Below are 11,982 nucleotides of genomic sequence, written 5' to 3'. Positions count from 1 at the left end.
TTATGTTCAGGGAGGTAAAGAAATCAAGATAAATGCAGCACATGTTTTTGCCTTTCTGTGTGAGTCAAGGGGGCAATTAGCCTATCTTAGCATAAAGACTGGCAACAGGGGGAAACAGCTAGCCTGTCCAGAGGTCAAGAATCTGCCTACCAGCTCACTGATGTTGTACCTTGTTTGTTTAATCTGTGCACATATTATCTCAAAACTCCAAACTTGATAAAAACCTTTCTTCGTCGGTAAACAAGCCACTTGATGATTTATGTGACACAGTTTGCTAATGTTCCAATTATCAGTCAGCGGCTGGCAAAACAAAAATCAGTCCATAAAAAAATTTTTTAAAGAGAGCATACTATCAGCACAAATAAACACGTTAAATAAATCAGATGTGATAGACCAGTGATGCATCGATATCATCACACCTGACGACGTAAAGACACTTGACCCAAAGAAATCGTCACTAAAAACAGAAAACCTCATATATTTACATTTCAAGTTCCTTCCTCTCTCCTATGTTCAGTCCATCCTGATTTTCACACCGCCGTCCGTTCATCGTTCACCTCTCGAGCAGAGCGTCCGCCTCATCTGCAGGACCACGACCGAGGCGTCACCAGCTCCAGGAAACTATTCTGTTGAGAGAGAGTTGAAGAACAGGGTTGAAGCCTTCATACGGTGCTGCTGCTCCTCCTCCTTCTAGCAACATCATCTGTAATGCTTTTATACATTTCATTTGTTTGATTTTACATCCACTCATTATCACGTAATCTCATTTTACGGATGCCATGTCTATTTTTAGGCGGTGGTGATCTGTGTTAAGCCATTGTGTGTGTGAATGATGGCTTTAGAGGATGCCTTAGCTGGGGATACACAGAGATGTAGTAGTTCATAGTGGTATAAGTATGTTAAGTACATCTGCGCCCATCTGTCAGGCAAATCCTTCACATCTGTGACTTTATTAAACTCTTGGGGTTGGACGGCGGCTTTTTAAGGGTTAAATACATGTCAGATTTTTGTCCGTTACTCAACATGTATGTCTCTCCTACTTGTGTGTGTAAGTTGGGTTTGTTTTCTCTTTAAGAACAAGTTTAAGCACATCAGCCATGTAATGTTCTTGTGTTGTACATATCCATGAGTTGTTGTTCTTGGCTTTTAGTCATAATGTTATTTGTATTTCAGGTTCGTTCACCTGCTGACCTACTTTCCATTGAAGTGTGTCAGGAGGTTCTGTGTAATGATGTCACTGTAGTGCCGCACACTGCAAACAAACTGCCGATTCTTTTAAAATCCTCGCACACGGTATCTCATCGTGTGTCTGCAGCTCTGCCTATTCAAAGGATTTAAAGGTTTTTCATGTTTTGTTCTCAGTCGCGCAGCTTCTCGCTGAGCTCAAACACAAGCCTCGTTCAAGCCTTCAAACACCGAAATAAATCGCTCAAAGAATCGAACAGTGTAATTACGTACGCCTGCTGCAAAAAAGGGTCACAAATGTCACTTTCTGTCAGGCTTTATTGATTTTATTACAGACAAATCCCCTGCTTGTGTCACAGATGCAGGCAAGAAAACTGCAGTTTAATAAAACCTGACAGAAAGCACGTTTTGTTTCTTTGTTGCTATAAAATATAACAATGTCTGCTTGTCAGTAAGCCTGGAAAGAAGCTGCAGCAGAATCTGCAGGTCTGATGTCATCAAAAAAAGACAAGTAGAATCATCCACATCGGAAGAAACGAATTAAACATGCACAAGTCTGATGATGGCATTGCTCCTTATTAGCAGCTCACGTGGAGGTGGAGTACATACCCCTGTCCGAGGGCAGTGTATCTGGGCGTACCACTCCTGGCAGTACAGACACACCTGGACGCCCTGACCCAGGAAGAGACACGCCCACATGATGATGTTGAACACAGGGCTCTGTCGCTTGTCGTTCATGGTGAAGTTGAACACCACTAAGAGAGGGCGACATGGGGGAGTGTTGTTAGAACAGTTTAATTGTTGAGGTGCGAGGCTGCTAGTATGAACAAGGGCAAGAGTGTGAAAATAATTTGCCAGATGACTTCTTAATGAGTCCCAGAGGAAAAGGACATAAGTTCTGTAAATATAATGAGAGCCGTCCTCTGAAGACGGCTGCTAAATGCATGTTCGATTGAATGATTACAGACGGCGCAGTCCAGAATGTAGAACAGGACATTTACATATTTTTAACAAGCTATGGACAGACGATCCAGAGACAGTGTTTTAACTTCAGCAAAGGTAATGAGGCCCTTTGAAAAGGCAAGTGTGTTATCAAATGCTTTTCAGCTGCCAGGTCAGAGCGCCGGACACCGGTAACTTCTGCTCATATCGCCGTGGAGATAATGAGTGTGACCCTCACCTCCCAAGATGGCAAAGAGGCAGAACATGACGGGATAGAAGAAGCCGAGGCCCATGGACAAGGCGTACTCGTGGACGACAGCAGAGACGATGAACACGGAGAGCATAGCAGCTGTTCGGAATTTCCTGTTCGACAGCTGCAGGGATCAGAGAGGCACAGAGTTCAGGGGTCAGGCTGGTTCAATGGGGAATCTGTGTCAGTAGAATTTCAGGACGACTGTCAAACTACTACACACGCATCATGGGGTGACGTGCTGCTTTGGAGATACAGCCGCTGGGACATTATTGCTTTTCCTTTTGTTGTTATTTATGTCATTTTAGATTGCTGGGTTTGCACACTGCTCACCCGGAGGAAGTCTCTGTATCCGTAGTAATAGAGCCAGTCATGCACCACCACGTTCCAGGTACGGTAGTAGTTGGCGAAAGATGTGGAGTTCCACCAGTCCTGGAAAATCAACAGAGGGGAGTAAAATGAGCGTGGGGATCAAAAACAGAAGGGTCACTTCAGTTCGGGGACCTTTTTTAAGTCATGCTGGTGGGAGCCAAACCTGTATGACCTTGTCCCCTGATGTTAAATTAAATGTGGTCTTAAAACTCAACTAGAGTTTTAGGGTTTGTAGCATAAAGAGCTCCCAGTTACTGTAGTAGACTCAAAGTTAGAGGTAATGTTTTGAAGATCTCATCTGCCGTATATTTATTTGTTTAAAATGCAGAATTACAAGCACGAAAGATTTCATCTTATGCCTTCATAGTCCAGCCTGGAACAGGTGCATGCAATTAGAGCAATAAAGCACCTACAGCAGATTTAAAGGAAACAGCATGGCCACGTTATCATCACAAGCAAATAAGAATACAGCAAAAGAGAGCTTCAGAAAACTGCTGCTTGAAAGGAGTAGTTTAACATTTTCAGAAAATACTCTTATTTGCTTCCTTTATGAGATTAAGAGGAGAAGATTGATATCACTCTCATTTCTGTGCATGAAGCACGGAGCTGATGCCAGGAGGCCATTAGCTTAGCCTAGCATAAAGACCAGAAGCAGGGGGGAACAGCTATCCTAGCTCTATCCAAAGTTAAAATAATCTACCTACCAATGCCTGTAAAGCCCAGTCATTAACATGTTATACCTTGTTTGTTTAATTTGGCCACAAACTGGGATGTAAAAACGACAATTTGTGGTTTTAGGGGGATTTGCAGTACACGCAGCACTTCGTGGTGTCTTTGCTTTGGCTCACTGAAAAGCTTGTTGTTGTGTTTAGAAACAGCTACAGATCAGCTATAGCTCCCCCTAAAACCACAAACTGTCATTTTTGCATCCTGTTTTTTCTATATACAGTGTCATTTGTGAGATTTACAGGTACTTGTAGGTGGGCTTTTGATCTCAGGGGAGATTCAGGGTAGCTAGCCCAAGCTAACGGTCTCTGGCTTCCATATTTAAGGCACAGACATGAAAATCAAATCAAATCAAATTAACACTTTAAAATCTTCGTTCAGAAAAAAAGTGAACAAAGAAATCCTTCTCCAGCAAACTTCATTATTATTTTAATGTCAACATTGCAAACACTGGAACAGATACAGTGAAGTTGATCGATGTGCGTTGCATTGTGTGCATTGAGGTGGAGGACCAAGATAGAATTGGCCCTCCTCCACGTTATTTTTAGACCTAAATCAGTCTGTCAATTTGAATTCAATCACACCTTGCAGGACTTGCAGGAACACAGGTCAAAGCAGCGAGTCACATGCACGCGAAACGTGAGGGGAAGTGGCCGACAGCCTAAGTCAGGGTTTTGTCTCTTGTTCAAGAGCAAACTGAATCAACAGAGCATAATGGATGGAAAAGTTAAACTGTTTTGGGAGCATCGGGCCACCCAGCTGTAATTTCGCTTGTCATTAATCAAACGCTTTCCCGTCTGGAAAAGCAGGCGTATCTGAATGTAACGTGTTCGCAGCAGAAGCGATGCCACGCAGAAGGAGCCATACCACACACCTTGTAAAACATCCTGTCAGCAAAACACAGCAGCTCCCCGAAGAGGTTGAGCCAGCAGTGCAGGAAGGCAAAGAAACACAACAGCAGGAGCATAATACCTGAGACAGACACACAGAGAGAGGAAGGTTATGAGGAACACTTTCATTCTGGGCATCGCTCCCAGCTCTCTCATAAGACTTGTCACTGATGCTCTTATATCAACACTTACTGAAAAGCTTTTCACTTAAAGAGAGTAATAAACACGCCGGTCTTTGATACCTGTATCTGATTGCATAATAGCATCTTTAATCTTATCACAGACTTAAAAACACTAGAGACTCATTTTCCCTATTACCATCTTAAGTGATATATTAACTAGTGCTGATTCACACAGATAGGAGATAATAGAGGTGAGAAGCACTTCATGTTTGTTTTACTCCTGACTTCCTCTTAATAGGCTCAAAAGCCTTCCAGAGAAATAAGCTCCATGTCAGTAGAGAGGAAAGCGTACAGTACCTGGTAATATTGAGTTGAACACAGCCAGAACCATTGTTCGTTTACTAAAAGGCTGGCGGATCTCAGATCTGAAGAGGGGCACGCAGAGGCGGACCAGGATGAAGTAGCCGTAAAATAGGGATCCCAAGATCTGCAAATTGAGCGTTAAAATGTAAAAAAAAAAAAGTTACAATGGGAATCCAGGAAGAGGAAATAAAAGCGAGAGCACACTTGAGAATCAGCAGTAGAGAGCTAGAGTGGTGTTATCTGAGTTATCAAAGATTAAAGCTATTAGGCACCTAGTTTATGATTGCTTCACCTTATAACACAATGCTCAAATGCTACAAGCCACTTCCAGCTCAGACGCTTTCTAGGTCAGTAACCTCACTGCATAGACCTTCTACTTCAGATGAACAGCTCATATAAAGGAAGGAGTTTAATCTTACCATACCGAGCGTGACGCCAACATATTTCCATCTGATGTGGGAATTCCTGCAATGAGCAGACAGCCCAGGTCAAAAAGTAGTACACTTATTATAAATATACTCTACTGTTTTCTAAATATTTGTTAAGAAAGTCATTACAAGTACACGTTTATGTTTGGTGCTTAATTAAGTATGTTTGACTCTTTTTTTTTGCAATAAACCATTAGCATGCTTAATTAAAATGTACTTTCATTTTATGTCATTTGAAGTATATTTATGTGTATTTCCGACACACTGGTGATATAATACAATTGTACTGCAAGTGTGTTTTGAATGCTCATCCTGATTTTCACTGGTGGACTTAAAGTATACTTAAAGTTTGGAAAAAATTATGCCAATTTAGCAATTTTTACACTTCAAGTACACTCAAGAACACGAGAAAAAGTGAACCAAGGTCAATGCTTGACTTACAACATGTGTTCACAGTAAGTACATTTATGGGAATGGGAAATTATTTTTTTCTGCTTGCTGAATGTAAATCAGTTGGATCAATGCAATTAATTTAAGCTGGTCCAAATAAAAAGGGACAGTTCAAGCCAGCAACTGCGACACAAAGTGAGCAGCTGCTTTTCATTTTCAGTCATCCTTGCATGGAAAACTTCACCAACTTAAATTGAGAGTAGTGTGATATGATCTCTGTTTCTGTGGTGTCAAGTAATTAAAAAGATCATTTAAGTTGTTGTAGCACGTCTTACCGAGGATATGATTCCCTGTAGATGAGCGTTGGGCAGAAGAGGAAGTACAGATAGCTGGATAAAGTTGGAAATCTGGGACTTTCTCCTGAAAAGCAGAGACAGTTTAATAATTATGACCACCAGAGTGCAGGGGTCCACTTTTAAGTCCTAAGATCTGCCAATGAAATTGCTTTTATCCCTCAAAAGCTGCCTTAAATTATTTTTTTAAACATGTTAAATAAGATCTGTGGTTCAGACATAAGCTTCCCATTTCATTCTTCTTGTTTCATTATGTGGCACAATACCAGCCATTAACTTCCTTTTCGAACGCCTTACTGTGCCTTAATGCAGGGACCTGAAAACAAATGGCTGTCTTTAAAACTCAACGACAGCGAGTTTATCACAAAATCGTTAAGCCATTATGTCCAGTTGTCGGCATTTAAGCCTCTAATCTCTTTTGCTGAATTATTAGCTGTGCTAAAGTCCAGCTTCAACTTTTTATTAATGGTAAAACAGTGCTTTTTTGTGCAAATTGCGTTGAACAGAAACATTAATCTGCGTTGAACGAGGAACTTCAGCCGCATTCAAACAATGGCAGGAAATGGACTCTTCTATAAAGGCATCCTTTATGCAGACTGCAGAGTTTTCTTCTGGTGATATTTTACTGCAGTACGCATTCATGTTTATTACTATGAGTTTATAGTAAAAGGAGACACATTCTTCACCACTAACAGACTTTTACAGCAGGATCTCATGGGGATGCACACACTTGATCTTATTTATTGTATGTGGGTTCATTCATTGTTAGCAGGAACTTCAGCATGAATCATTAGGTGGCAGCTTTTTCTTTTAGTCATTTTTCTCGGCTGTCTGGGAGTGTCACCGTGAGTAATTATACTGCCTGAGGAGTAAATACACCTGACATCAATACAATACAGTACAGTACCTTCCTTTGGTGTATTCTTCACGACAACAGGAGCCGTTTCTCTTATGAACGAGTAGCTCTTCATCAGGAATCGAATCTGTGGAAAATTGACACAGTTATTATGTGAAGTGGAGCACAGTGTATCGATGATAGCTGTGTCTGCGTTGTCTGTCTTTATTACACGAATCGGCAGGATGTCTGACATGAACAAGCGACATCTTTATGGCCTTGATCTCACGCTTTTTGTGTCTGCACAGTATATATTGACACAGTGATATATTATTTGGTTGTTTGCTTACTTCTTCTGCAATTGATCAGGAGGCATCACAACAAAGGGGAACTGTGTGGCATGGCAGAGCAGACAGAAGCACATTTGGAGAAGTGTTTTTGTTTTTAGTCTGTCATAAAACGCAGTTCAGACATGATGCACCATCAATCTACATACAGCAGGGAACCACTTACACTTTCAGTGAGTGAAACACGTTCAATTATGCACCAAAAATCAATGCAATGCAGTTTATAAAGGGTGCGGGCAGCATCAGAATTACAAATAGACTGATTGGACGCAGGACAGATGAGGATCAGGACCCGGTTTCCCAAAAGCATCTGAGCGCTGGGATTATCTCACTCCACTGAACGCAGCTGAAATGATCTAAGCAGTAAGTTTTGGGAGACCGGGGCCAGCGTCATAAAGAGGATGAGGAGGTATTATGGTGCAGGTCCGTGATGTCCAAAGGTTGGCTACGCTGAGATCTGCTGTCTCTTTTGGCACCAGACCAGCTGGAAGCCTCCCATCTCTGTCCAGCAGGCTTTCCTTATCACAATGTTCCTGCTGCGTCCAGAATTTGGATTACCGACAAATATAATGTTACAGCACAGGGTGTTTCTAGGTCAGGTCGTTCCTAATAAGAACTTGTGGGATTTATTCTGATGGGTTTTTATGTTCAAGCTGCAATAAAAACACTTGAATCGTACTGCAGGAGTTATTAAGAGAAGAGTGACGTAACTCGGAACTGTAAAAACTGATTTCACTAAGGAAGCGCTCATGTCAGCTGTTTTGTGTCATAATCCATCGTTGTTTGGTTACCTATCATGTTCATACAAGTGTACTACGTGGCCTTTACAATCTTACATAATTCCCAACGTTAGTTCTGGTAACTGTCTCACGGGACATGATTTAAGCTTGCTATCGCTGTTTTACTGAGCTCTAATCATCATGTGTGTTAACAGCTTCTTCTGATCCTGCACCATATAACCATGGTGCCATTTGTTTGCATACATCAAAATATCATATCACATCTTTATCATGAAAGACTGTTTCCTCCACAGTCTAACTGTTCCCCTGCTTGCTGTGTGGCATGACCGTGATCCAAAAACATCATCATCAGGTGGTGTTGCTAAAGGTGGTGTCTGTATCACAGAGAATTACAGTTACATCTGTACTGAATAATGAAAAATGATTCATTGTATGTGTCCGCATACTTGGCCAGTAAAGCTAATTCTGATTCAGATACTGTTCACTAGTTTTGACCTTTATTTGTTATGTTTGTTGACTTCCCTCTGATGTGATGTCACACACACACGTGACTAGTTGGGGGCAGATGTCAACTAATACTGGATTTTTTTTTTAGGCCAATAGCAATATTTGAGAGTGAAACAGACATCTAACAATTTGAGGGCCAATGTTGATTTTTTAATAGAAACACACAACATGAACATTTTTCATAAGGATAAAGCATAAAGAATTGAGCGAGACGTGTTCAGGAGGACATTTTGCAGCTGAAAAAATAACATTTCAGTGCGCTCTGTGCCCATTCACCTGACAAAATCAGCTATTCCATAGACAAGCACTCACCTGTTCCAGTATGACAATGAACCGTGAGGCTGGTGGCAGCTGGTAGTGCACAACCACGTGAATGGGGAACTGTCCCAGCACGTACATCTGCACTGCAGACAGGACCAGGCCCGTGCCGAGAGACAGCCCCAGCTTGGAGGGCATGCTGTGGTACAAAGAGCCCCAGAACACCAGGGTGTAGTAGGGAACCAGCAGGGTGTAGGCGAACATCACAACCCAGGCCCAGGTGACTGTCCCCAGCTTCCCAAAGGCAAAGAACAGCAGGTCGAACTCCAAGACCAACCTGAGATTACATTAAGAATTACACATTCTAATTATTACGTAAAGACAATGGACATTTTATCATGAAGAGGAGACTTAGTTCCAGAAAACTAACTGTAAAAAACTGTGGCGTGTTGTAGCTTTAAACAGGGTTTTAATGACATTAAGGCATGTCTGGCTTTGGATATTTACCCATTACTTTCTCCCACCTGAAAAGAGCCCTCTGGCGATAATGATAACAGATTTTAAATACCCACTCGTAGCAGGAATGAAGATTTGTTTAATTCAACAAAACCACTTGCAAGTGTGATATTATCATTTTTCATTTCATCAGCCTACCCATATTAAAATCAATGTTAACTGAGGGTGGATGCATTGATCCATTTGCACACAGTGGACAGTTGCCCGCTGGCACTTTCTCTCAGTGCCAAACACAAGAATTAAACTCACAACCCCGTTTCTGCAAACAGCAACCAAATCATTACCGAGCTGCCCAAAGCGGCAGCAGAAATACTCAGAGGGATTGATTGCTCTATCGCTCTGCTGCCAGATGAGCAGAGTGGCAGGGAGAGGAGGAGCGAGGGAGGGACACGGCTAGCAGAAAAAGAAGATAAGACGTGAGGGAGAAGAAGAAGGCCTCGGGGTAAGTTCAAGGTCACGGAGTTTGAGATGCGTCAGAGTCGTAAACATTCGAGCTTCCACAGACACACGGCGCACTGACCTGCCCTGGTCGATGTAGTCGACGGCCAGCGTGCTCAGACAGAAGATGAGGAGCACGGCTATGAACATGTGGTAGATGGTCCTGATGTGGCTGATCTCGAACAGTTCACTGATGAAGAGGAGGAGACGCAAACATAGAAACTGAAAAAGCTATGTTGAATTCATTTGCTTATCTGTAGCGCTATTTAGAGGGTTATTGATCTCTAATACACACAAACACCCCTGTGGAATGATCTGAACCATCTGTACTTATTGACCTCGGTGCACAATCGTGCCACAGCAAGTTAGCAAGTTGCATACAACATGCATCTATTTATATTTCAGCTGTCTTGCCCTCATCAGGATGGGATATGAGGTTCACTAGAGACTACAAGAAAAATCTAAATTAGAATAAATACAGAACGCACAAGAGGGGTTTAAGTTTAAATACTGTATTTGGAAAATTATATTTTGTGAAGACACCATCAAGATGAAGGCAGGAGAAACTAAAACGATATGGCTGTGTATACTTGATTCATTTTGAGGAACTTGAATTCAAGTAGGACTGAAACTTTATATATATATATTGATCGATTAGTTGACCAACAGAAAATTAATCTGCAACTATTTTAGTTAAAAATGTAAAATGTTTGCTGCTTTTCTTTGTCTCCTGTGATTCTAAGATTAATATTTTGAAGACATTTGAAAGAGACATTTGAAGATGTCTCCCGGGCTTTCAGAAATTATGACTATTTCTCACCATTTTCAATTAATGAAGGCAATAACTGTCTGATTTATCAATGATGATGACGATCGTTAGAGGCAGCCCTATATCGATGTTCCCACTGGTCTGCACCTTGCTATGTCTCCATTCTCTTAACTAAAAATAGACTGCCAGTCTGTCATACTTACTCCAATAGTGACGGCCTGGGCATAAAAATTTTGCCATCATCCATTCTCTGAGATCTGAAACAGATGCCACAGAAAAACACACACACACACATTTTACAGCAGTTAAAGAGAGGATAAATCTGTCGTCCAGATCAATAAGGAATTTTATGCGTTCCAGTAAAAGTGGCCGACCCCTCCTCCTCACCTGGATGACGGTTTTTTAGTCATCTTCCCATTAACTGTTGGCTGGACTTGAGTAAAGGGCTGGACGGACTCAGTCAGAGCTTTGTCTAGTATATCACTGAGCTGATCCTGGACCTGCTCCAGGACTTTCACCTTCACCTTCTACAGGAGGACACACAGGAGAAAATGCTTGTTTTAGCTTTGTCAACTTAAAGTCTTCTCCATTCGTTCACTGCACGCTCTAAGTGCTGTACAAGTTACCTCTTTTGCACACTTTTAAAACATCACTTCACACTGTGACGCATTTATTCTGCTCAGCTTTAGCTTCTGTTTCCTTTTTCTATACGAGTAAGACAGAGGAGGGACTGTTGGGCAGGTTAGTGGCTGCAGTGGAGTTGTGGGTTACCTGTGCATGTTTCTGCCACTGTCTCAGATCATCTTCCTGTATGTTATTATGGTCCCCAGCTGCAGAGAGAACAACATAAATTACATAAGCTTATCAACCAGCTCAATACATTGCACATATCGCACCTGGATTAATATTCAGTGAAAATCTAGGCAGAAAAGTCAAGACATAAATGGAAATCCCAGACTTTGCACATATTTCTGCAATAATCCTACATATATAAATTTCAGATAAACAAAATCATTTTAACCATGGTTTAATGTGCTTTATATGAATGAATGTATCAAATGTATTTTTAATCCCCAAACCTATTGAAAAGTTGTAACTCTTCATTATCATGGAACCCTACGGTAAATATTCCAAAAGAAATACCGTATATATTAAATGCTATGGCTGTGTGTAAATAATAAAGCAAAATATGCAGCTACTCCTAACAAAGCAACACAGTAGAACACAAAACCACCTAATAACACACATTGACCATACCATGACTGGAGATCTCCTCTGACTGGGGGGCCTTGATGTTTCGGAGCCGGAGTCCGTTGGGTGGCTCTGCAGTCGTCATGGCAACCACCAGACCACGACACTTATGTTCTGCTGGGACTCAGGCGGACAATCCTGTGCATATCAGAGTTGTGGGTTACTCTCACACACTCCTTCTTTCCCGAGGATGAATGATGGAAATCAAAAGCTACTGAGGCTTCTGCATCGTCTTGTGATGTGTGGTTTATTAATGTTGCCTGGTTTGTGTTTGGCCCGTCTAGCCGGTTGTTTTCTGGT

The 11,982-nt window shown here is 41.7% G+C and overlaps 1 protein-coding gene across 1 annotated transcript; it reads right to left on the bottom strand.

Moving 5' to 3' along the window:
• Nucleotides 1-578: 578 nt before the first annotated feature.
• On the bottom strand, nucleotides 579-11,767 carry soat2 (sterol O-acyltransferase 2). The gene is made up of 15 exons (XM_041959783.1): nucleotides 11,689-11,767; nucleotides 11,203-11,261; nucleotides 10,819-10,958; nucleotides 10,635-10,688; nucleotides 9,745-9,852; nucleotides 8,763-9,045; nucleotides 6,929-7,004; nucleotides 6,004-6,088; nucleotides 5,270-5,315; nucleotides 4,845-4,974; nucleotides 4,350-4,447; nucleotides 2,711-2,809; nucleotides 2,366-2,501; nucleotides 1,795-1,940; nucleotides 579-626 (listed from the first exon to the last, which is right to left on the bottom strand). Exons 1-15 carry the CDS (start codon nucleotides 11,765-11,767, stop codon nucleotides 579-581), a joined length of 1,587 nt encoding a protein of 528 aa, XP_041815717.1.
• Nucleotides 11,768-11,982: the final 215 nt, after the last annotated feature.

Source organism: Chelmon rostratus, chromosome 2, assembly GCF_017976325.1.
Source record: "Chelmon rostratus isolate fCheRos1 chromosome 2, fCheRos1.pri, whole genome shotgun sequence".
NCBI lineage: Eukaryota > Metazoa > Chordata > Actinopteri > Chaetodontiformes > Chaetodontidae > Chelmon > Chelmon rostratus.
This window is presented reverse-complemented; position numbering and strand designations above follow the sequence as displayed.